We start from the raw sequence: 27,547 nt of genomic DNA, 5'->3' as shown, positions 1-27,547 counted from the left end.
CCGAGGGCAAGCATTCTCACAGCTGAGATACTGTTAAACTCACCGCATCATTGTGCAGAATTTGCACACCTGTTGTATTGTTGAATAGGACTGCTTCTTAAGTGTAAAAACAGAACTCTGACTGACAGCAAACATCAGTATGATCACAGGCTGCATTCTAGGCTGTCTCCCCGAGGCACCTGTGGATACTAACAGAGGAAAATCACCAGTCCTTGATTCAAAAATATATGACAACAGAGGAAAATCACCAGTCCTCGATTCAAAAATATAGAGTGTTAAATGTAGCTGCAAAAATACCTCTTTTGAAAGCTGTAGTACTGAAGTACTTAGCTAGGACTTTAAGCAGTAGTAACCAATGATGCACCAACGCTCATCCTGTGTTATGCTATATGCTGTAGTATGTTTTTTCTGAGCACCTGTCAGAAATGTTGTGGCTTACTGAGGCCAGAATGTGTCCACAACTAACTAAAGTTATGTTTTTTTGTTATTTGGGGGTGGGTTGAGGGTGGAGGGGCAACAGCTGAAAAATCATGCATACATTTATGGAGTGCTTAAGGAATAGCATTTGGAGATTAATACATTTTTAAATGAAAGGTAAAGGGGATCATCTGTCTCAGAATGTAAGTATAAATAAAATGTCTTGTTACAGTCCTGATGCAGTTGTGATTTGTCAGCGTTTCATTCCGTCCTGGAACTGGGCAGTAGCATACAGACAGTATCTTTTTTATTTAATTAATGTACTGATTTGTTATTGTTATTGTATTCATTTAACTGGGTAAGTAAACTAATCATCATAGGCCGTATTCATCAATGACTCGGGCCACAAGGACAAGGGTAAATGCAATATATATGGATAGTTTTTAGACTAGACCGTGATGATATATGCTTTTTTTTTGGGGGGGGGGGGGGGGTGAAACTGGAATTCCCAATAACAACCCAGTCAGTCATTGAAAGGACATTCAGATGTCACTTAGACAGTGACTAGAGGTCAGGATTGAACTATGGACCCTGCAGCTGTGAGAGAGAGAGAGAGAGAGAGAGAGAGAGATGTGAACCACAGTACTGCCCTTTTTGGTGAGAATTTGTTAGGACACACTAGAACAGTTTTTCAGCAAGTTTCTTTTTAAATAATATAACCTTCATTGAGGTCACTAACTAGATGGTAAATGCTGTTCTAGGGTTGGTGTAGTGTTTGTCCCCTGCTAAGCTTTACTGTTCTGCACTGACAGTTATATGGCATTGCAGTGCTGGAGAAGGTTGCATCAAGACTTGTTGTGGGCCATTTATTACCTGCTTCTTTCTTTACAAAGTCAGCATTCTTTTCTTATTTGGGAAGGGTTGTTGCTTTTTGCATCCTAGCAAGTTATCTGCCATCTGCTGGATGTGAGTGGACATCAGTGGAGTGCTGTGGAGGTGTCCCCACCTGTTTGCAGCCAAGAGATGGTTCATTGCACATGTATACTGTATTACTGCATGCTGCTTTGATCTGATAGAATGTTTCAGGAAAGCCAAACTAATCTTGGATGAAGCCAATTTTACATGCAGGCCCTACAGTGGGGGTATGCCTTAGAATCTGTGATTGAAGATGAACCAAACAGAAAGGAATGTAAAAGTGAACTATATTGAAGACTTACTGCAGTTGTGAAGAGCATTTCCAAAGAAGACGTCGTAGCCTGAAGTATGGTTCTGCTAGTCCTCATATTTTTCAGGTTCTTACATCAGATATTTAGCCAACATGACCTTTGTGGGGTCCAAGACAGTCAACATTGTATACAAGTAAGAGGAGGTGTTACACTGCCATCTTAATGAACCTAGTATTTTGTGATACTTTCAGATGTCATGGGTCTCTGCAGTCACAAAATAGTGACCCGTAATTCAAGGGCCCATCTATATGAAAATAAATACAGTAGAGAGTCGATTTTCTGAAACATCAATTATCCGAACCCCATCTTCCAAAGTTTTGGGTTAGGAAAAATCATAAAGTCTGACTATGTAAACATTGTATGTATTAGCTTCTGCATGTTTTTTGAACTTGTAGCTTGCTTATGTGTGAAAAATATTCTTTATTGTCCACTGGACTTGCTGAATGATTGAAAAGTGTATTCCCTGATTGCAGAAAAAACAAGATTTTAGAAGTTTTTTTATCCAGTTCAGTGTATGTTTGATTGTTCGAACAGTTTATCAGAACTACCCTGGGTCCAAATTAGTTGGGATAATCGATTCTCTACTGTAGTATGGTGAGGTCTTATTTGTATGATGAGGTCTTATTTGTCACCTGCTGAACATTGGCCGTTAATCCAAGGAACTCCTTTAAAGTTATACATAACAGTTGTTTGTGTCAGGTATCATTAACTGCATTTTGTTTGTGGGTCCATCTTGCAGCATCATGTCTCTCACAGTTGAGCACCCCGCACCACTGCATTCCATTAACGAATGCTATCAGTGCTGCTTGGTGGGATAGCACTGGAAGTACTCAGTGGTGTTTGATATGCAGCTTAGAATAGAGTGTAGCATGAAATGAAGTCTGTAAGAAATGCAATTAAAGCCAGATTCACTTTGAAGGGGTCTCTAATGAGTGGAACACTAAGGCTGCAACCTGTGATGTGCATGTTAAAAAAAATTTCAATCTCCCATTGTTGATGTAAACATACCCCTTTGACCCCCATACAATATCCTTCCACCATGGCTAGGGGTTTTATATCCCAAGATCCCAAATTATTTATATTCACTCTTGCACTGTAGATGTTGTCCTTATATGCATCATTGGAATGCTGCTGTATTTGGTACCTAAAAAAGCATGTATGTACCAAGTGTGTACCTGCGGTCACTAAATCTCTGAACTAGACTACCACAGCTGTCCATTTCCCTTTTCCTGGGTCAGGATGATGGCACTGCTTTGATGTGAGAATGTTGGCGTCAGTCCTGACTGTCACCAGAATGCAGTTTGGTAATGTGCTGTTCTTTAAGCTCAACAAAGTGACATCATCAGGAAAGACCATCTTTTAGAATTACTGTAATCGTTCTGTTTTTACCCTCGTAAGTTGAAGAGGTAGGGTGATCACTTATGATTTTAGATTTATGTGACTTCATCCTTTGTATGGTCATCATTCCCGTCAAAAGGTTAGCTCAAGAAGTCTTGTCAAAGCCTAAAATAATGGGGGGACAAAGGCCCAAAAGTTAGGGACAGATTTTAAATATTCTTATGAACTTAGAAAGTTGCTACAATAACAGGATTTGTGTTGGCATGCATTTTCTGAAGGATGTGAAGTCAGAAAAACAACTTTTTTGAGGAACAGACTAAAATTATGAGGAAAAAATCTGGACAGTTGAGAAGTATGATTTGCCATCAGTTAGGGTTTCACCGCCTTTTGGTGAATGAGCACAGAACACTTTACATCAGAACTTTGTTTCACAAGTAGCGTGCTCTTTGGGAGGACTCTTGTGCTACAGTGCCTTTTGGGCATGTCCCGTTGTATTGTGGATGTGTTTGGAGCACAACTTGACAATCTAGCCAGACAGTTTGCCAGTTGTAGAGGGTATGTTAGCATGTGTGCAGTTATGTCCCATGTAAATTGATGCTCAAGAGGCCTTTTTTCCCAAATATCCATCCCCTTTGTTGAGACACCCCAGCTAGTGCATTTTGTAATAATAATAATAATAATGATGATGATGATGGCGGCCATTTGTTAACCGGTTAGGCCCACTGGACACACTGTCCTTTTTCATTGAAGTGGTATCTGGTTAAATGACTTGCGCAGGGTCACAAAATAAGCAGATGAAGGCTGAGGGAATCCAACCCTGTACCACAGGAACTATAGCTCACCTCCTTAACCCTCAACATCAGCTGCCAGCTATTGTCCAGAGTTATGTTTTCTAGCAGGTCCAACCCCACATTTGAATGGAAACAACCTGAATGTTTACGACATGAACAGTCTTTGTACCTGGTTCCACCATCGCCTGCCGAATTCAAGCCAGGTGTGACCACTTCAAAGAGCAGAGCTAAAGATGCTTTTTTGAGAGGTCATGGAAAGATGTGAGTGTCCACCACTGTCACTAGGTATGTTGGAGGTAATCGACAGGTCCAAAATGTGCACATACGCTGTTTCTATTTCTACTATTCTTGGGGTGGATCTTCTTCTTCTTTCGGCTTTACCCGGTCAGGGGTCGCCAAAGCAGGTCACCTGTCCGCTCGTATGGTAGTAATTGTGGTTGTTGTAGTACCATCACTTTGCTGACCAACCTGTATGTTTTACGGTAGGTCTTTCAGCTCCTTTCCCCACCACAGTGATTGAATATGATTGGCCGATGGGCTTGGGGGACAATTGACAAGGCAGCACAAGGCAAACTGCTCAAAACAACTTTGTTTCCTCTCAGTTGACATCAGGGTCATGTCTTTGCAGCTTCATTCGCAGGATAAAACTTTGGAAAATTACACGTTCTTCTGCATATTGTGTGCTTGATGTCCTTTGTGGGTGGCTGTCACTGCAGCGCCCCGTGTGACCATACTGTGTGCTGTGGTCTGGGAAACCGCCCTGATGATGTAACATTAGAAACTGCTAGAAATCATGTCTCATCTTCAGATGGCACTGAATGTTTAGTATGGAAATAGGATCTGTGCTAGAAGTTTTCTCTGGCTTGAACATAGCAGAATATGTACAGATGGTGCCCCTCCTTTTGCTGTTCTTACATGGTCTGTGTATGTACATGTCACATCAGGACTCTGAAGGATGGGAACAGAATATTTTGTTTGCCTGGCCCAGCATGCTAGCTGTTTTCTCCAAGTAGTTAGAATTACACCAGTGTTTGGGTCCTGCTCACCTGAAATGTATTTCATCTTATTAACTGGTTAAAACCCACTAGGTAGAGCTGTCCTTTTTTACTGATGACTTAAACGTTGGACTGATTATGTAGTTGAAAATTGTGGGAATCAAACCCATAGCTTTAACATGGATCGTTTTAAGTCTTTGAACAGACTCTAGGAGATTCATATTAGGTTGCACAATGTATCTGGCTCTTTGCGTAAAGGACCCATTGCTAACTCGTCCCTGGCACTATAGCAGTTATTGTAGTTAATGTGTTGGCATTGTGGAGTGTGAAGAAACTTGCACCAAGTTGCTGTGTTGGGCTAGATGGAGTTGTCTTTCAGTTGTGTTATTGTTTACTTTGTACAACTGCAGAAATGTAGTTCGCCTTGAGGACATCTGTTCTGGTGCTACAGTGTTGGCCTGTACAGTGGGGAGGGGGGGACGACGACTAAGTAACAGATCCTTAAATCTGTTTTCTGAAGGGTATACGTTGTGTGGCATTTCTTAGGTTGCTCTCTCAGATTATTTACGCAGAGTAGCACAACAGATTTGTCTCATACAATAGCAGTGCGGTATGACTGTGCAAGAAGGAAAAACATTTAGGCTACGAATTACACACCAACTTGTCTGAAATTTGATTTGAGTACAAGCAGCTCTGTTACTCATGAGTTACTCCAAAACATGGCTTTTTATTTGACTGGCAGCTGATAGGTCTAAGGTATATTCATTGAGGTCATATGCATGATTTCTGTGGACTTTAAGGGGTGACAGTTTTATACATAGGAGTTATATGACATGGAATTCATCTAGTTTTACTAAATGTCTTTACTGGTAATCCCCGAAAACTTCATAAACCATGGAAGAGTAATTGTTTCGGCCTGAATTTCTTTAACCTTTTCGAGTACAATGCATAAGCACATTACTTCAGTGTTATCCTTCTGCCCTGTTAATTCATTTGTTTGCTTCCATGAGTGTCTGTAGTTGGAACACTTCAGGTACCACGTTGTATTGTGCTCTGAACTATTTTTTATAATGATGCAACAAATGTAACAATTTTTCTTCTCTTTCCTTGCAGGGCCCGTGCGCTGCCGAAGCTAAAGGAATCCCGTTCTCATGAGTCTCTGCTAAGTCCAGGCAGTGCGGTTGAAGCACTTGATCTCGGAACTGAAGAGGACGTCTTCATCAAGTCACTGCATAGCAGTATTTTGGGACAAGACTTTTGTTTTGAGGTGAGGAGAAAACCAGTGTCTGTTACTTGTAAAGTATGGCTGAAACAAAGCAATAAAAAAGCATTACTAGGTTGAGATTAAGATGTTGCTTTTGTACAGAAGTTAGAAGCATTAGCTGCATTTGTTTATTCCTTACTGTAATTGAGGTGCAATAAAAAAGAAAAGAAATGACAATTTTTGCAAGGCATCTCCACAAAACCTTATTTTGTGGGTTGTAGTTGTAAAGGATGTAATCTTTTGAGAAGATATTTGGAGTAAGGTCACTGCAATGGTGTGGTATCTCTGATCCAGTTCTTCTAGTTTCTTTAATCTTATTTTTGAAGCAGTTATATCAGGTGACATAGCATTCAAGTTTTCTGAATAGTATACAACTCATTTCTTAGAATTCTGTGACTTGGAATTCTGGGACTGCATGTGCCACTGATGTAGACTATAACAACTCATTTCTCAGAATTCTGTGACTTAGAATTCTGGGACTGCATGTGCCACTGATGTAGAATATAACAACACATTTCTCATAATTCTGTGACTTGGAATTCTGGGACTGCATGTGCCACTGATGTAGACTATAACAACTCATTTCTCAGAATTCTGTGACTTGGAATTCTGGGACTGCATGTGCCACTGATGTAGAATATAACAACACATTTCTCATAATTCTGGGACTTGGAATTCTGGGACTGCATGTGCCACTGATGTAGAATATAACAACTCATTTCTCAGAATTCTGTGACTTGGAATTCTGGGACTGCCTGTGCCACTGATGTAGAATATAATAACTCATTTCTCATAATTCTGTGACTTGGAATTCTGGGACTGCATGTGCCACTGATGTAGAATATAACAACTCATTTCTCAGAATTCTGTGACTTGGAATTCAGGGACTGCCTGTGCCACTGATGTAGAATATAATAACTCATTTCTCATAATTCTGTGACTTGGAATTCTGGGACTGCATGTGCCACTGATGTAGAATATAACAACTCATTTCTCAGAATTCTGTGACTTGGAATTCTGGGACTGCATGTGCCACTGATGTAGAATATAACAACTCATTTCTCATAATTCTGTGACTGCATGTGCCACCAGTGTAGAATATAACTCACTGATTACTTTGATGTTCATCGTGCATACTGCTGCAGTAATCACAGATGGATTCTCTGCCGTCAGGCGGGTCCTCGGTCAGCCGAATTCCAAAGTCTAGGTCCGGCGTCGGTTGTTGTCGCTTTCTTCCCTGACGTCAGTGCGACAGGGGTATATAAGACACAGCCGACGCCATTTTCTTCATTCTTTTTTGCCGCACGGTGCCCGAAGCAGAAGCAGTTCGCAAGTGCCGGTCGACCAGCTCCTGAAATTACGAAAATTTGGAAACCGAAGTCTTCTTTAAAGCTAACTACCCCGTTGGAGAAACTTTTCTTGCCTCAGACCGATGTCAGACAAAGTTAACAATTGTATTTCTTGTGGGAAGCAAATACCGCATAAGGATTTCCATTCCCTCTGCATACCTTGTTTTGGCCCAGACAACGACGTCTCGGGCTGTCGCTTTTGCGCTACTTTCAATAAATGCACTGTTAAGCGTCGGGCGGAGTTCGCCCAGCACTTTTTTGGTAAAGCTTTTGATTATAAAATGTGGTCGGAGACTCCGACTACCATTTTGTCCAAAAAACGCAAGGACAAAGACCGACACGCGAGGTCTGCGGTCTCCACCGACACCACGCCAAAACCGGCTACACGTGGTCCGGTTCTCAGCGAGGCGCCTACGCAGCCCCTGACTACCGACGGCACTTCTTTGGTGGTGTCTTCTGTAACCGAGACCGCAGGTGCCTCGGCCCATACCCAGACAACAGCTACTGAAGCCACTGTGAGTGTTGAGCCTCCTAACGTGGACAGGTCCACTTCCACCCATGGTGTCTTTAGACCCTCATCTTCCTTTTCCATAAAGGCCTTTACTAAGTCCAAATCAGCCATGCATCCCAAGAGGGCTGTTGCACAGGCCCCATCTCCAGGCCCCATGCCTAAAAAGCAGATGCTTAAAGTGGCTGAGGATTTAATTACTCTTATCAGGGGTTCCCAACCCCCTCCGGACAAGAGACCCAGAGTGGAGGAAGACTCTACCTCTTCTGACCAGGGCTCCATTATTTCAGAACATTCTGATGAAGAGGAACACTCGTACTCCCCTTTTGAAGATTCTGATGCAGAGCAGTCCATTCCTTCTGTATCTCCCCCAGAGGATTTTTCTTTTGGGGAAACCTTGCATACTTTGAGGGAACACTTCCATTGGGAAGGCCAAGACTTTTCTGATTCCAAGAAAAGACTTAGGGAATTTCTTTTGCTACCTCAGCACAGACCTCTGGCGATACCTCCTGTCTTGGACATACTTGATGATGTTTACTCGGAGGCCTGCCTTAATCCGGATTCCCTGCCTCCTGCCCCAGTCAAGCCTGATAGGTACTACAGAGTTCCTAACTCTCACCAATTTCTTTACAAAAGCCATAATGCTGACCCTGAAACCATTTCTCAAGGCCCCAAGGGATGAAGGCCTCTACTGCTAAGAATCCACTACCTTCCGAAAGAGAGTCTAGATCCTTAGAAAGGTGGGGAAAAAAGGTATATACCTCGGCCACCCTAGCCATGAGGGCCTTAAATTGTCAGTTCCATATGCTTAAATATCAGCAGTTTCTGTTATCACAATTAAGAAATAAAATGTCACAACCTGATCAACCAGATTTGAAGGAGTTGCATGATATGATGCACAGTGCAGAACAAGTGGGTAAACACACCTTACAATGTGGCTATGATGCTCTAGAGGCCTCAAGTAGAGCTGCTGTTACAGGATCAGTCATTCGTAGACATGCCTGGCTTAGGGAACAAACCTTGCCTGATCATGTTAAAGCTAAACTACTAGATGCTCCTTTACAAAAGGATGTACTATTTGGTACTAATGCTGAGGAGATACTACGGAAAATGGAAGAAAAAGCTAAATCTATGCAAACTGTAGAAGCTTTTCTACAGGTTCAACCACCACGTTTTAGCAGAAATTGGCCTTCTAAAAACTGGTCCTTTCCAGCCACGGACAAGCCCCAAAGAGGCAGATACAGGTGCACAAGGGGCAGAGGGCAATCACAAGGATCATATAGAGGCAGGCAATGGCAAACGCCAGCACCAAGAGGTGGCGAAGACAGTGCACAACAATACAGGAAACAAACCCAATGACTTTCCCCTTTGCATGCCAAGCAAGTCTCAGCTGGCAGCACCCTTGGGAGGAAAGCTGGCATTATTTACAAGAAATTGGCATATTATCACAACAGACAAATGGATCCTGGACATTATAAACAGAGGCTACAGATTTCATTTTCACACTCTTCCAAAAAAGAGAGGCATGCCGAACCTGCCACACAATCAAAGGGCAGAGGCTCAAATACAAATTTCAAAGCTCATGGACATGAAAGCTATTCAAGAGGTACCTACTCACGAACAAGGTCAAGGTTTTTATTCTAGACTATTTCTGGTACCAAGGAAAGGAACCGACTGGAGACCCATTTTGGACTTATCCATCCTAAACACATTTCTACTTGTACCAAAATTCAAGATGCTCACATTACAGCAGCTTCTTCCCATGCTGGGCAAGGAGTTTTGGCTGGTTACATTGGACCTCAAGGAGGCATACCTGCATGTCCCAATCAGACAAAGCTGCAGAAGATACCTCAGATTTCTTGCAGGTTCAATCCACTATCAATTCTCTGCGTTGCCCTTTGGCTTATCTGCTGCGCCCAGAGTATTCACAAAATGCCTGGCATCAGTAATTGCCTACTGCAGACTTCAAGGGATACAAATTTACCCTTATTTGGACGACTGCCTGATCCAAGTGGACAGAAAACACATACTTCTGGAACATCTGGCTTATGTAACACGGTTATTGAATTCTTTGGGATACACAGTCAACACAGAGAAATCCAGGCTAACACCATCTCAGAAAATAACTTTCCTGGGTGCCAACTTGGACACAAACACCCAGATGGCCTATCTTACGCCAGACAAACAGGGGCAACTAACTCAGTACTTCAAAATACTAGCAAATTGTACCAGGCTCACTGCAAGGAAAATCCTGCAGGCTCTGGGCTTCATGGCATCTTGCATTCTTTTAATCCCATGTGCAAAGTTGCATATGAGGAAACTTCAGTGGTACCTAAAAAGCCTATGGTCTCAACACAGCCACAGTTTGGAAACAATAATACCAATAATCCCATGTTTGCAAAAGGAATTTCTATGGTGGGCCCAAGCATGCCAAACAAACACAGGTCTTCCATTCTGCAAGCCTCAAGCAAATCAAGTCATCACAACAGACGCCTCAGACTACTCCTGGGGGGCACACATGACAGACAGGTGCATTCAGGGCAAATGGTCCAAAAAGGAAAAGCACCTTCACATCAATCAAAAAGAAATGCTAGCAGTGATAAATGCACTTACAGCTTTCAAGGACCTCCTGCATCCAGGGCAATTATTGATAAAAACAGACAACACCACAGTAATGTGGTACATAAACAAACAAGGAGGAACACATTCATACCCCCTGTGTAGGCTAGCCATGTCACTTTGGAACTTGGCTCTGGAATGGAAAATCGAACTTCAAGCACAGTACCTGCCAGAATTGGAAAACATGCTGGCAGACAATCTAAGCAGAAATATGATAGACCCACATGAATGGAAGCTGCATCCTCAAGTGTTTACAAAGATAATCCAAGCGTGGGGAAGGCCAGACATAGATCTCTTCGCCTCCCACAGGAATCATCAATTGACAAAGTTCTGCTCAAGGACCTTCCATCCAAAGGCCCGGAGAGTGGACGCCCTTTCTTTCAGTTGGGCAGAATGGGCAGTTTACGCCTTCCCACCTTTGCCTCTTCTGCCCAAGGTGCTCTTGAAAGCAAGAGCAGACAGACCGAAGATTATACTGATTGCTCCAGACTGGCCAAGACAACACTGGTACCCACTCCTGAGGAACCTAACACATACTCCTCCCTAGATCCTACCTCTAATGACTCTTCTACTGACTCAGCACAGCTACAAAACTCTTCACAGTCAGCTGAAAACACTCAGTCTGGCTGCATGGAAATTTCCTTAACACCACAACAGACCCTACTCTCCAAAGAGGTGCAGGATGTCATTTTGGAGGCCAGAAGGCCATCTACTAGAAAGACTTACTCCGCAAAATGGAAACGGTTCTGCACTTGGAATGAGAAAAAAGGCCAGGATCCTAGAAAACTGAATTTGCTTCAGATACCAGTATCTAGCTGAGCTGTTGAACAGTGGACTTTCTTTTTCCTCCATCAAAATTCATGCCTCAGCCATTTCTGCAGAATACAACACTGATCCACCCTTATTCTCTCACCCACTCTTAAGACAGTTCCTCAGAGGGGCTAAGAATATAAGACCTCCAAGGAAACAACCAATACCAGCCTGGGATCTTAATTACATTCTAGAAAAATTAACATTGCCTCCCTTTGAACCAGCTGCCTCAACAGATTTGCAATATTTGTCCTGGAAAACAGCCTTCCTTCTGGCCATTACCTCAGCTCGTAGGGTTTCGGAACTACAAGCCCTCATGGCTGTGTAGCCCTTTCTCATCTTCCATCAGGACAGGGTTTCCCTATGAACCAACCCGTCATTTATGCCTAAGGTAGTATCCAGGGTAGCTTTAAATCAGGCCATACACTTACCTACCTTTTACCCCAATCCTCAAAACAAAGGGGAAAGGTTGCTACATTCCTTAGACATCCATAGACAGCTACGTTACTATTTGGACAGAACAAAGCCTTTCAGGAAATCAGAACAACTCTTTGTGTCCTATGCTGTAGGAGCTCAAGGGAAGCCAATTTCCAAACAGACAATTTCAAAATGGATAGGCCACTGCATACGGTTTTGTTACTCCTTTCATGGCAAATCTGTTCCTACAGGCATCAGATCCCACTCCACAAGGGCCACGGCTACCTCTACAGCCTTCCTCAGAGGAGTCCCTACCAAAGATATTTTGGAGGCAGCCACTTGGAGTTCTGTGCATACCTTCACAAAACACTACCACCTACCTTTATACTCCAAAACTAGAGCAGGCTTTGCCACTGCTGTGTTGCAGGGCATTCTGGCTCCTCCAAGTTCCACTAAGTGCCTACCACCCTGTGCGTAGCTTTGGGATTCTACCCATCTGTGATTACTGCAGCTGTATGCACGATGAACATAGTACAGTTTTGTACCTGCCATAAATGTAGATGTTCGAGTGCTAATACAGCTGCAGTACAGGTTTCCCTCCCTCCTTCCCCTCTTGGTAAAGGCCTAGTGGCTGACACCTCCTCATACAACCTGATTGGGTTATCCTTCTATGGTGTATTTGCTTGCAACTACTGATTTTTGATTATATTGCATTGCATGATTATATATAAAATTTATGTATTGCCTTCTTTCTGGGGGCACCTGACATCTGGGGCAAGAAAGACTGAAGAAAATGGCGTCTGCTGTGTCTTATATACCCCTGTCGCACTGACATCAGGGAAGAAAGTGACAACAACCGACGCCGGACCTAGACTTTGGAATTCGGCCGACCGAGGACCCGCCTGACGGCAGAGAACCCATCTGTGATTACTGCATCTGTATTAGCACTCGAACATCTACATTTATGGTAGGTACAAAACTGTACTTTCTGCATGGGATTCCCCCCCCCCCCCCAACATCTTTTCAAAGCTCCCTGCACTTGTTTACTAATTATTTGTAGCTTGGTATAAAGAAGAGTCATTTGCTTACATATTGGCCTCCAAGTTTGGTCATTCAACATTTTTAGACTAGACTAACCTTTTTTTCATTTGACAGTAATGTGCATAGGAAATCTCAGAGTAAAGTTCTACATAATGTGTTTCTTCCTGTTTAAGTAGTTATTGCACTTAAAGTGGACATTCATGCTTTACTGCAGCCTGTTTGGTTGTTGAATATGCCTGTTTTAATGCAGAGTTAGAGGGTTGGGAGACCTGCACCGCATTTAGACTCATGGCAGACTGTACCCTTCCAGGTGTATCTAGAAGTGCTTGGTTGGTCCTTACCCCCAGTGTTGATTGATCTCAGACTTAGTATGTTTAGAGAGCTGTGTGGGGGGAGGGGGGGGGCAGGAAAATGCTGTGCTGTTTTTTTTTTTCTTTTCCCCCTTTTTGTATTGCAGTTGGCAATGTGCAATGCAGACTTTCTTTTTTTGATGGAACTAGTTGAGTTGGTGCTTAATCAATATATTTGCATAAATTTACAAAAAAATATAGTTTGAACATAGGTAGAATGTCCCTGCTTTTATATGAGGTATGGAAGCCTTAAATGGGCAAAGTAGCAAAATTAAATGTTAGTGGCAATGTCCCTTCACCTTATCTCTAAGCATAACACTGTTATCTCCCTGTGCACTACACAAGTTATCCTTGATGCATAGTAACTTCTTTGCTATAGTAAAAGTAACAGAGACATTACTACCCTGCAGTGCAGGTACTCCAGTGCAGTGCTCACTGCAGAGACCTGCAGCAGTGAATGTTAACTGCTAGGAAGCAGTCTCTTGCTTCATAAATGACTCTTAGGGAATCTAAACAAAATTCATTGAAAGGAAATTAAAGTTGATATGTCTGCCCTTTGCATTAGAATTGAAGTGTCCCAGGACTTTTGGTAACTTTGAACTTTCTTGCTGAAATCCTTTTAAAGTGCAGTTGTATGTCTTAACTGTTTTTTTGGTTTACATTTGTCAGTCAGAATGGTGAACTGCATAGGATATTGAGCATGTATCAATTAGTTAAATAACCATAAGCTCTGAACTGCTGAAAGAGCATAGTTGAAAGCTGCTGAACATCTGTTTAGTATTCCTATATTTGAAGATATTCCTTTCATGAGATATGAGAACTGCCTTTTTCTATTTATGTATGTAAATCAAATGCGCTTTGACAACTCAGTATTTGTAAGCCGAATTTGTCAGGAGAATTGTATTGGGTCCTGTAAATTATGACTGTCTAGGACTTGTCCTGATTAGTTTAGCATTGTACAATGGATTTCTTGTAAATTAGAAGACCTAGAAGATATTAGTTTGCAGAACTGAGGGTTTACCAAGGAGCCTGCATGTAGCTCTTTACTGTAGTACAAGTACATTGCATACACATGCAAGCGCACATGCTAGTGTAGCACAATTACACTGCCTACATGCTACTGTAGCACAACTACAATGCACACACGTGCAAGCACACAAGCTGTTGTAGCATGACTGCATTGTAGACACATGCAACCACACGCTACTGTAGCACAACTGCACTGCACACACGTGCAAGTGCATGCTACTGTAGCACAACTGCACTGCACACACATGCAAGCACACGCTACTGTAGCACAACTGCACTGCACTCGCAAACACACACGCTACTGTAGCACAAATGCACTACACACAGATGCAAGCACACAAGCTATTGTAGCACAACTGCACTGCAGACACATGCAAGCACACATGTTACTGTAGCACAACTGCACTGAGCACCTGTGCAAGCACACATGCTGCTGTAGCACAACTGCACTACACATCCATGCAAGCAGACATGGTACTGTAGCACAACTTCACTGCACACATGCTACTGTAGCACAACTGCTCTGCACACACATACAAGTGCACACGCTACAATGCACACACGTGCAAGCACACAAGCTGTTGTAGCATGACTGCATTGTAGACACATGCAACCACACGCTACTGTAGCACAACTGCACTGCACACACGTGCAAGTGCATGCTACTGTAGCACAACTGCACTGCACACACATGCAAGCACACGCTACTGTAGCACAACTGCACTGCACTCGCAAACACACACGCTACTGTAGCACAAATGCACTACACACAGATGCAAGCACACAAGCTATTGTAGCACAACTGCACTGCAGACACATGCAAGCACACATGTTACTGTAGCACAACTGCACTGAGCACCTGTGCAAGCACACATGCTGCTGTAGCACAACTGCACTACACATCCATGCAAGCAGACATGGTACTGTAGCACAACTTCACTGCACACATGCTACTGTAGCACAACTGCTCTGCACACACATACAAGTGCACACGCTACTGTAGCACAACTGCACTGCATACACGTGCAAGTGCACATGCTATTGTAGCACATCTGCAATGCACACATGCTACTGTAGCACAACTGCACTGTACACATGTACAAGCACACACTCTACTGTAGCACAACTGCACTGCACACACATGCAAGTTCACACGCTACTGTAGCACAACTCACACATGCAAGTGCACATGCTACTGTAGCACAACTGCACTGTACACATGTACAAGCACACACACTACTGTAGCACAACTGCACTGCACACACATGCAAGTGCACATGCTACTGTAGCACAACTTACACATGCAAGCACACATGCTACTGTAGCACAACTGCACTGTACACATGTACAAACACACACACTACTGTAGCACAACTGCACTGCACACACATGCAAGCGCACATGCTACTGTAGCATAACTGCACTGTACACATATACAAGCACACACACTACTGTAGCACAACTGCTCTGCACTCACACCTTGAACCTTGTATCGCTGTTACTGTTTTTTTTGCTGCTTCCTCATCTTTGACCAGTTTCCATTTCCCCACTGGCACCTCTCAGTCACCACCACAAGGCAAAGAGGGGATAGAGGCATCATTATATGCTGACATCCTGAGAGAAGGGAACATTTTTTTTGTTGGCCCTATTTTTAACTCCTGCTGATAGCTACCACTCCTACAAGCCTCCACTGACAGACAGACAAGCTACCTCTGCTTTGTGTTTGGTTTAGCTACCCGAGCTATAGTCCCTGGCCTCCACAAGGGCTGCTGACAGGCAGGAAGTGATCCCAGACTCTCCACCTGAGGAAAGGGGAGCTAGCCAGAGTGTCGTAATCTTCCTGTCACCTGTCTGACATCTATTTCAGTACTCAGACACAAATTGCTTTTGTCACTGATTAAAAGCCTCTAGTGACAACAGGCTAGCTTTCTGCTCAAGCATGGGACTAAGTCTGAGATTTGCAGCCAAACTGTAGATGTGGCGGGTAGCTGTGCTCATCCTGTAGATGTGGCAGGTAGCTGTGCTCGTCCTTTAGATGTGGCAGGTAGCTGTGCTCATCCTGTAGATGTGGCAGATAGCTGTGCTTGTCACTGTAGATGTGGCAGGTAGCTGTGCTTGTCACTGTAGATGCGGCAGGTAGCTGTGCTCATCCTGTAGATGCGGCAGGTAGCTGTGCTTGTCACTGTAGATGTGGCAGGTAGCTGTGCTTGTCACTGCAGATGTGGCAGGTTGCTGTGCTCATCCTGTAGATGTGGCAGGTAGCTGTTCTTGTCACTGTAGATGTGGCAGGTAGCTGTGCTCATCACTGTAGATGTGGCAGGTAGCTGTGCTCCTCCTGTAGATGTGGCAGGTAGCTGTGCTCATCCTGTAGATGTGGCAGGTAGCTGTGCTCGTCCTGTAGATGTGGCAGGTAGCTGTGCTCATCCTGTAGATGTGGCAGGTAGCTTTGCTCATCCTGTAGATGTGACAGGCAGCTGTGCTTATCCTGTAGATGTGGAAGGTAGCTTGGCTCATCCTGTAGATGTGGCAGGTAGCTGTGCTTGTCACTGTAGATGTGGCAGGTAGCTGTGCTCATCCTGTAGATGCGGCAGGTAGCTGTGCTCGTCACTGTAGATGTGGCAGGTAGCTGTGCTCATCCTGTAGATGCGGCAGGTAGCTGTGCTCGTCACTGTAGATGTGGCAGGTAGCTGTGCTTGTCCTGTAGATGTGGCAGGTAGCTGTGCTCGTCACTGTAGATTTGGCAGGTAGCTGTGCTCATCCTGTAGATGTGGCGGGTAGCTGTGCTCATCCTGTAGATGTGGTGGGTAGCTGTGCACATCCTGTAGATGTGGTGGGTAGCTGTGCTGTGCTCATCCTGTAGATGCGGCAGGAAGCTGTGCTCATCACTGTAGATGTGGCAGGTAGCTGTGCTCGTCACTGTAGATTTGGCAGGTAGCTGTGCTCATCCTGTAGATGTGGCTGGTAGCTGTGCTCATCCTGTAGATGTGGTGGGGTAGCTGTGCACATCCTGTAGATGTGGTGGGTAGCTGTGCTCATCCTGTAGATGTGGTGGGTAGCTGTGCTGTGCTCATCCTGTAGATGCGGTGGGCAGCTGTGCTTGTCCTGTAGATGTGGCGGACAGCTGTGCTCGTCCTGTAGATGTGGGTAGCTGTGCTATTCACTGTACCCATCTGCACTCTGTAATTTAGTGTTCCTCAGCCTTTGATACTGTTTACCTTCTGGTTATCAATGTGGTCATCCACCCAAATGATGTATAGTCATATAATTTAAAAGATATCAGAGGGCAGGCCGCAAAGCAGGAGTGGGGTGTACTGATGAGTTCAGGTTGTGCATCTGAGGTTAGGAGATGTTTACCGAACTTTCACTGTAACCTGTACCTCATTTCTTCCTTTACAGATCGTATTGTCCTGCAGTATTCCATGGTTTGCAGATTATTTTCTTATTCAGTCCTCCAAATTGCTTTTTCCTTAGAAATAGTGCCAGGAGCCCTCATTTATTATCTTCCCCCAACCCACACACACATCCATCCCTCACAGTCTTGGTACTTTTACAGTACTTACATGTTCCCTAAGCAGTTTTAGTCCATCGTTATGACACTAGCTATTTGGAAAGACCTTATTGAAGGGTCTTCCTGTCCTCTGGAGAATTTGTGATAGCACCATGTTTACAGTCATCTGCAAACTTGGTCAGATACAATCCCTTTATATTAGCTTTGACCTCTAAGAAGTAAATGCCAAACAGGAGTCACTCACGGACTGAACCTTTTTGGGTTTACACCACTAGTAACTGGGTTCTGTTTGTGAGCCAGTTTACTATCCAGCAAGTTACTCCGAGATTAACATTAGCTTGAAGATGTGTGGGATGGTGTTGAATGCCTTTGTGAGATCTAGCTATGTGGTATGTCCTGATTTTCCTTCATGCATTGCTTCAGTAACTTTCTTGAAGAAGTCGACCAGGTTTAGCAGGTGGGATCTACCCTTGACAGAACCAAACTAGTTTGATTCAAGAATTTTTGGTTTCTATGTCCTTATTTATTAATTTCATAATGATCCTTTCCATAGCCTTACAGATTAGGCTGGTCAGACTTTTGGGTCAGTAATTACCTGGGTCCGTTGATGTCCCACATTTGCGCAGGCGATGGCTGTTACTGTCCTCTGTTCATCTTGTATAAAGCCTGTTTGATGACTGATCTTGAGTAGCCTCTATAGGGGGCTTGCAGATCCTGTTTCAGGATGGTCAGTAGATACCCTTGTATGTTATCCAGATCTGTAAGGTCAGTAGGTACCCTTGTATGTTATCCAGAACTGTAAAAATAGTGTCATTGGCCTTGGAAAGTGCTTTGAGGACTTGTTCTTGGGTGATTTGATTTGGGGTGTAGATATGGGTATGTGATCTAGGACTGTAGAGAGAGGGGAGTGAAGCTAGAGATGCATTTATCTGCTATTAAACTGGATTTGTCATCAGTGTGTGAGTATGTGATATTTACTGTTAGCTCGGTACAGTGCATCGTTTCGGAGGTTTTTAACATAGTTGAGTATGTGATATTTACTGTTAGCTCGGTACAGTGCATCGTTTCGGAGGTTTTAACATAGTTGAATATGTGATATTTACTGTTAGCTCGGTACAGTGCATCGTTTCGGAGGTTTTTAACATAGTTGAATATGTGATATTTACTGTTAGCTCGGTACAGTGCATCGTTTCGGAGGTTTTAACATAGTTGAATATGTGATATTTACTGTTAGCTCGGTACAGTGCATCGTTTCGGAGGTTTTTAACATAGTTGAGTATGTGATATTTACTGTTAGCTCGGTACAGTGCATCGTTTCGGAGGTTTTAACATAGTTGAATATGTGATATTTACTGTTAGCTCGGTACAGTGCATCGTTTCGGAGGTTTTAACATAGTTGAGTATGTGATATTTACTGTTAGCTCGGTACAGTGCATCGTTTCGGAGGTTTTAACATAGTTGAGTATGTGATATTTACTGTTAGCTCGGTACAGTGCATCGTTTCGGAGGTTTTAACATAGTTGAGTATGTGATATTTACTGTTAGCTCGGTACAGTGCATCGTTTCGGAGGTTTTAACATAGTTGAGTATGTGATATTTACTGTTAGCTCGGTACAGTGCATCGTTTCGGAGGTTTTAACATAGTTGAATATGTGATATTTACTGTTAGCTCGGTACAGTGCATCGCTTCGAGGTTTTAACATAGTTGAATATGTGATATTTACTGTTAGCTCGGTACAGTGCATCGTTTCGGAGGTTTTAACATAGTTGAATATGTGATATTTACTGTTAGCTCGGTACAGTGCATCGTTTCGGAGGTTTTAACATAGTTGAATATGTGATATTTACTGTTAGCTCGGTACAGCGCATCGTTTCGGAGGTTTTTAACATAGTTGAGTATGTGATATTTACTGTTAGCTCGGTACAGTGCATCGTTTCGGAGGTTTTAACATAGTTGAGTATGTGATATTTACTGTTAGCTCGGTACAGTGCATCGTTTCGGAGGTTTTAACATAGTTGAGTATGTGATATTTACTGTTAGCTCGGTACAGTGCATCGTTTCGGAGGTTTTTAACATAGTTGAATATGTGATATTTACTGTTAGCTCGGTACAGTGCATCGTTTCGGAGGTTTTTAACATAGTTGAATATGTGATATTTACTGTTAGCTCGGTACAGTGCATCGTTTCGGAGGTTTTTAACATAGTTGAATATGTGATATTTACTGTTAGCTCGGTACAGTGCATTGTTTCGGAGGTTTTTAACATAGTTGAATATGTGATATTTACTGTTAGCTCGGTACAGGGCATCGTTTCGGAGGTTTTAACATAGTTGAATATGTGATATTTACTGTTAGCTCGGTACAGTGCATCGTTTCGGAGTTGAATGAGGCTTTGCAGGTTTCTTTTTCCTGGGTGGTTATTATCCGACATCAAGCTTTATTTGATTTGATCAGAGACTGAAGGTCCTTGTTAAGTTTGTCAAGAAGGTTTTTCACTTTTGATTTATATTTTTTTTCTATCTTCTGATCTCTAAAAATCCTGGATCACCTTAACACTGTTGAAAGTGTCACTTCATTCAAATACCTAGGAGGTTTGTTGGACCCTTTCCCAAATTTCTAATGCCACTTGGAATACACATAAAAAATCAACTCCGTCCTATTCTGGGCTAATAGGATCTCCCTTTTCTATCTAGACCCTGTAGAAATGCCATAGGTAAAGGTATCTTACTGGCTCAGCTAGAATACTGTGTCCTGCTGTTTGCTGCAGCTTCTAGAAGAAATGCATTCGCCATTCAGTCCATTTCAAAAGCCATTTGCAGATTCACTGCTGGTACACTGGATGGTGTAGATTGGCACCTGTGGGAAGTTCAGACATTGGTAAACTTTGATTGGAGTCTGCAGCTGTTCCATATGTCCAGCAGGGTCTGGAATACATGAGGGTAATAAAAATGAGCATGTGCAATAAAAATGAGCATGTGCAGTGGGCCCAGCTTTCTGATATCCTGTTATTTTCTCTGTTTGTTTATCGTATGAGAATAAATCTGTTCTTAAAATTGTCTCTATGTATCTTTGCAAGTCTTGTTTGCATTGTTGTTGTTCTGGCCACATGTTACTCTGTTTTTCAGGTGACTTACTCTGGCGGGAGTAAATGTTTTCACTGCGCATCTGCTGCAGAGAGAGACAAGTGGATGGAGAACCTGCGGCGAACGGTACAGCCAAACAAGGTAAGAGTAGAAGTCTTTGAGCCTGCTACTTTAATGCATTGTATGGCTTCATGGTTTTGTATGCCACTGGCGGTATTTCCAAGCCTGCTACATTAATGCATTGTATGGCTGCATGGCTTCATATGCCACTGGCGGTATTTCCAAGCCTGCTACGTTAATGTATTGTATGGCTGCATGGCTTCATGTGCCACTGGCGGTATTTCCAAGCCTGCTACGTTAATGCATTGTATGGCTGCATGGCTTCATATGCCACTGGCGGTATTTGCAAAGTATTGATCCGTCTTCTAATAGCTATTGAACAACACTAAGTGCATGTTATTATGAGATCAGGCAAGCCGGAAACTTCTGGGTTGAGCAAGGGTTAAATCATTATCCTTTTAAATTTATAACTCTAAAGGGAGTTTGCTTGGCTTAGAAGGCATATTTTAATATGTCATTACTTGGTCAAGTATATTGTTTTTAAAAGTGTTTATACTCTGGAGAATGTTAGTTACAGCAAAAAAAAAGAAATGTTTATATGCAAACTACTTTGCAGTAAAGGAGGCGTGTATCTTCACAGTACTGTGTAGTCTTAACGGTGCCGTTTTTGCATTTAGAAGTAATGGTGTTAGTGCAATCAGTTTGATGTATGGCCCTGCATAATATTTTCAGTGCTCAGGACTTTTTGTGGCTCAGGGTTTTTTTATTTATTAATTTTGGGGGGGGGACTTCTGTGTGAGCCTTGGAAAGGCATTGCAGCTATTGTGTCACTTGGATGCTGAAGATGCAGTGAAACTGTACTAGTTCAGGATCTGATTCTGTCTCTCTCTGCACTGTACAAGTTCTGGATGTGGTTCTTCTCTCACTGTCTGCATGGAACAGCTACTTTGTGCTTCCTGTTACTTAACCATAGCACTTCTGGTGTGCATAGGCATCTCTACGCAGATGCGCTTCTTTTGTGTAACTGTCATCTGGCTACACGGTGTGAAGGATGCTTCCTTTGCTGTGACCCACACATTCTGAGATCATTTGGTGGTCTTGTTGCTGAAAGAGCCAGTCAGGGACGGTGGCAAGAAGTGATCAGTGCCAGCTTACCCACTGTGGGGGGTAGGGTGGCAGTACAATTCACCCACAGTGGAAACTTGTAGCAGATGCTTGGGTAATACATCAGGAGGGCAGGATATAGTCATGTACTTGGATTGTCACAGTGCATCATGCTGTAGTGAAGATGAGGCTTCTGTTGAAGATGTATGTTCGAAATCTTTACTTCAGTGGTCTGCGTCGAAGACTACAGTGGGGAGGGGGTTACATAAATCTATCCATCCAGTGATGCACTTCACATGATGACTCATGCAGGAGCTAACCTGAGCTCCTATGCCAGTGTTAGTATGCAGGTCTGCATAACTGGGTCCCCCCCACCAGAAACAGCCCAGATTTGAGAGGGCAGATCAGGCATTTTGATGAGAGGGAGGTGGTCCTTAGAGGTGTAGATGATATTTGGAATACTACTTGAAAAAATGCATAAATTGAAAAGGTATATATGTAGCCATCAGCGAGTTATTTTAGTAGTGTGTGTGAGACTAAAATATGTCATGGAAAATGTTTACTACATTTCTGGGATAGCCATTTAAAAACAGTATGATGGAGCTTATGAGACTGATCTATATAGCAACATTTTTCAGACTGGTATCTGTGTAAACATGTAAGCATGCTTTAATTATTGAGGATGATAAAGTTTTTGTCTTAACCATTTTTTTTCTTTTCATCTCTCCCAATGTTTTGATGCATACCACTTCATAATGTCAGGACAATTGCAGGCGAGCAGAGAATGTGTTACGGTTATGGATAATTGAAGCTAAAGACTTGGCGCCAAAGAAAAAGTACTTTTGTGAACTTTGTTTAGATGATATCTTGTATGCTCGGACCACAAGCAAAATAAAAGCGGACAATATTTTTTGGGGTGAGCACTTTGAGCTGTATGGGTTGCTACCTGTTCGCAACATCACAGTTCACATCTATAAGGATGTAGACAAGAAAAAAAAGAAGGAGAAGAACAGTTACGTTGGACTTGTGAACATTCCTGTTTCCACGGTTACCGGGCGACAATTTGTAGAAAAGTGGTACCCTGTGAGCATGCCAACTCCCAGCAAAGGCAAGGCGGGGGGGCCTTCAATACGCATAAAATCACGCTACCAGACCATCGCCATTTTGCCTATGGAACAATACAAGGAATTTGCGGAGTTTGTGACCAACAACTATACTATGCTTTGTTCTGTGCTTGAACCTGTGATCAGCGTTAGGAACAAAGAGGAGATGGCGTGTGCTCTGGTTCACATACTGCAGAGCACGGGCAGAGCCAAGGTAGGTAACGCCTTTACATTTTTGCATGGTTTGAAACTACTGTCCCATAAGAAATAACCATGGCAGGGAACAGAATATTCCCCGATACTGTAACAGACTTCTGCATTCTGTAGTCTGAATGTATTGGCGGTATATCTAATGTGTCTTCTTGGAATGTATTATGTATATGAGTGCACAAATGAATACAAAGATAAGACTTCTGCAAATAGTTGTAAAGTATTTCCCTGTAACCATTGGCTAGCACACATACCATTATATTGAACAAAGATTAATGCATATGCAGGTGTGTAATACAATATTTTTTTTGTATCTTAGAAGGTTGTTACGCATCATTATATTTCAGGAACAACTGTTGGCTGTAACTACAGTGGGTGAGAGTTTGATGTGTGCAAAAAAAAAAAAATCTCAAACACTGGCTTAGTGTTATGTAATATAAACGAATGTTGAATATTGCAGTAAAGCAGTAAAAAGTTTTTCACATAAGTATCTGTTGGTGCTTTTTATGAGGTTTCTGTAAACAAGGGGTATGAAAGCACCACCGTCTCACTAGCACTTCACTATACACAGTAACGTATGGTCATTCAAAGTAGCATGGAGTGGTCTCCTGGGTCACTGCTGTCTCAGTAGCACTTCACTGTGCACAGTAACGTATGGTCACTCAAAGTAGCATGGAATGGTCTCCTGGAACACTGCTGTCTCACTAACACTTCACTGTACACAGTAACGTATGGTCATTCAAAGTAGCATGGAGTGGTCTCCTGGGACACTGCTGTCTCACTAGCACTTCACTGTACACAGTAACGTATGGTCATTCAAAGTAGCATGGAATGGTCTCCTGGGACACTGCTGTCTCACTAACACTTCAGTATACAGAGTAATGTATGGTCATTCAAATCAGCATGGAGTGGTTTCCTGGGACACTGCTGTCTCACTGACACTTCAGTGTACAGAGTAACGTATGGTCATTCAAAGTGGTTACCAGGCGCTCTTCTGTCTCACTAACACTTCACTATACAGAGTAACATATGGCCATTGAAACTGGTTACCAGGTGCACTCCTGTCTCACTATCACTTCAGTATACAAAGTAACGTATAGTCATTCAAAGTGGTTACCAGGCGCACTTCTGTCTCACTAATACTTCAGCATACAGAGTAAAGTATGGTCACTCGAGGTGGTTACCATGCACAGTCCTGCCTCACTAACCCTTCAATGTACAGAGTAACATATGGTCACTCAAAGTGGTTACCAGGAGTACTCCTTCCTCACTAACCCTTCAGTGTACAGAGTAATGTATGGTCATTCAAAGTGGTTACCAGGAGTACTCCTTCCTCACTAACCCTTCAGTGTACAGAGTAATGTATGGTCATTCAAAGTGGTTACCAGGCGCACTTCTGTCTCGCTAAAATATCAGTGTATAAAGTAAAGTATGGTCACTCAAGGTGGTTAGCAGGGTTACCAGGCGCACTCCTGTCTCACTAGCACTTCAGTATACAGAGTAATGTATGGTCATTCAAAGTGGTAGTGAGTGGTTGCCATTCTCAGTTGTTTGATTAGCTCAGTCATCCAAGGGGGTGTTCTACACTGTATTGTAATTTTTTTTTTTTTTTGTGAGAGTTTAAAAATATTTGTATTTTACAGCATTCTGTGCTGTTTATTATTTTTGTCCCTGCAGTGCTGCCCTTTTGCTTTCTGCCCTTAGGTACATCTTCACACAGTGCCTGTAGTTGGTGTATACTAACATATTCAGTGTTAATTCTTTGCATAATGTTTTGCCCTGTTCAAGGCCAAGGCAGAGAACCAGTTATTGATAGGGAACCGTTCTGTCACAGGGCACATGCTAATGGACAAGAGTGTGCATATGGCCTTCGATACTGTCTCTCACTCTCTACTACTAAACAAACTATCCAACCTCAGTTTCTCTCCTGATACAGTGGCGAGGTTTGAAAGCTGTCTTAGAGAGAGATTCCAATCTGTAAAATGGGATACTACTCTGTCATCTCCACTACAAATACAAATGGGAGTCCCTCAAGGATCCATTTTAGGGCCGTTACTTTTCAACATCTTCACAGACTTGCTCTATACCTCCTGCCCACACTCCTCTATTACACAATATGCTGATGACTCTACAGTTATAACTATAACTAACTCTCACTCAGAACTCTTAACCGCTACCCAGTCATCCTTTCACTCGGTAGAAACATGGCTCTCAAACAACCAAAGTCATCCTAAACCCTAAAACACAAAACTCCTACTCTTCCTCCCTAAAACAGCTAACCACATCAAGACCTCCTTCACTATTCAGTCACTCAATAAGACACCAATTGTAGCCGAATCAAGCTCAAAACGTCTTGGTATTACAATCGATGACCAACTAAAATTTGATCTCCACATAAATAATTGTATCAGGAAAACCCACCTTAAGCTCAGTCTACTATATAGAAATAACAAATTTCTTACTCAGGAAGCCAGGATAGTCCTCATTCATGCCTATCATCTTCCCTGCTTGACATATTGCTCTCAAATTCGTACTAACCTTAACTCCTCTCTCCTTGCTAGACTTCAGACTACTTATCACAAAGTAGCTAGATTTGCAACACAACAACCCTACAGATCTCACCACTGTCTCTCACTAAGATACTTAAACTAGCTTGAAATGCCCCAACTCCTCCTTCTCTCTGAGCTCCAAACCATACACTCAATTCTATATCAGCCATATTTCTGTCCAGCTTTACACTCTATCATCTCCCACTATGCTCCTAAAAGAAACCTACGTAGCTCTTCCCAAGACCTTCTAAAAATCTACAAGCCCAAATCTAAAGCAGGACAAAACGTATATAGCTACCGCCCCTCTATTGAATGGAACAAACTTCCCCTCGAGATTCGAACACAGGCACATCCCAAACAGTTTAAACTAACACTAAAGGAGTATTTCAATAAGAAATGGATCTGCCAATGCTCAAACCCTCCTTGAAAACTTTCCATTCTCAACTTTTCCTCAATCTATGTACTTCTCTCTGTAATACTCACATAACTACTGGTCTGATTTGATAAAAAAAAAAAAAATCACCTGATTTTTGTACTTTATATTCCTTTCTGCTTAACTAATATATGTACAACCAGTTGTTATCTGTATAAGATTTAGGTGTATTCGACATGCATAAAAGCTATACTAATGTACTTAATGTTATACTTGTATGTACTGGAGCTTTTCTCCCCAGGCCTCTGCTGAAAAAGGGCCTCGGCTCAGTCAGACATTCCCGGTCAACAAATGTAAAATATATATATATATATATATATATATATATATATATATATATATATGTGTGTATATATACATATACAGTAGATATAAAAAGTGTAAACACCCCTGTTAAAATGCCAGGTTTTTGTGATATAAAAAAATGAGACCACAATAAATCATTTCAAAACTTTTCCCACCATTAATGTGACCTATAACCTGTACAATTCAATTGAAAAAAAAAATCTGTTAGGGGAAAAATATAAAAAATAAAAAATGTACAATATACTGGTTGCAAAGTGTGCACACCCTTAAACTAATACTTTGTTGAAGCACCTTTTGATTTAATTACTGCATTCAGTCTTCTTGGGTACACACCTGCCATCAGTTAAAGATACCCCGATTAACCTCAGATGAAGTTCAGCTGTCCTAGTAGGATTTTCTTGGGAGATAATACAAAGGGTAGGCATGGCTCTGGCAGCAGCCCATGTTCCCTCACTTCAAAAACTGGTAGCAGACCCAGCTGAGCAAATCTCAAGGTACATCCTTCCAAATGGCTGTAGAACATGGTTGTCTTTGACCGGGATGTTGAGAGTACCAGACATAGCCAGTTTGCTTCACCCCTGAACAGACAACTGAGGCACTTCTGCTGTGCAGCAGCAGCTCCAGAAGCTTGGAGATACATTTTCTGTTTATGCTTTCCTTTCTATATCCTTGGTCCCCAGGGTACTCCTAAAAGTCAGAGAAGAAAGAACAAAAGTCACTCTTGTAGTCACCTTTTGGCTAAGGCAACTGGTTCTCTTTTCTACCCACCTGGCAAGGGGAAATGTGCAGTTAAAGCTAGAGTTCCTTACTGCATCCCTACCTGGTCTCTCTCGACTGATAGCATGGATGGTGTCACATATTTTGTGGCAGGCACATGTACTCTAACGACATGCTAAACATCATGAGGAAGGCTTAGAAGTCCATTCCCAAGGAAATCGTATCTACCTTTAGTGGAAGAGAGACTTCTGCAGCCTATCTGGTAACCTAGACCCAAACTGAGCTAAAGTAGAAATGGTCCTGAATACCCGTCAGACCTT

At 42.6% G+C, this 27,547-nt stretch overlaps 1 protein-coding gene across 3 annotated transcripts in view; it reads left to right on the top strand.

Moving 5' to 3' along the window:
• Nucleotides 1-27,547, top strand: part of RASAL2 (RAS protein activator like 2) — a 1,712,944-nt gene that overhangs the window by 1,449,384 nt on the left and 236,013 nt on the right. For all 3 annotated transcript variants that reach the window (XM_044085261.1, XM_044085259.1, XM_044085262.1), the window contains exons 6-8: nucleotides 5,881-6,034; nucleotides 20,788-20,886; nucleotides 22,672-23,226. In XM_044085261.1, the coding sequence (XP_043941196.1) occupies nucleotides 5,881-6,034; nucleotides 20,788-20,886; nucleotides 22,672-23,226 (808 nt within the window). The remainder of the gene's footprint in view (nucleotides 1-5,880; nucleotides 6,035-20,787; nucleotides 20,887-22,671; nucleotides 23,227-27,547) is intronic.

This window comes from Protopterus annectens, chromosome 10.part0, assembly GCF_019279795.1.
Source record: "Protopterus annectens isolate FY-2018-M chromosome 10.part0, PAN1.0, whole genome shotgun sequence".
NCBI classification, from domain to species: domain Eukaryota; kingdom Metazoa; phylum Chordata; order Ceratodontiformes; family Protopteridae; genus Protopterus; species Protopterus annectens.
This window is presented reverse-complemented; position numbering and strand designations above follow the sequence as displayed.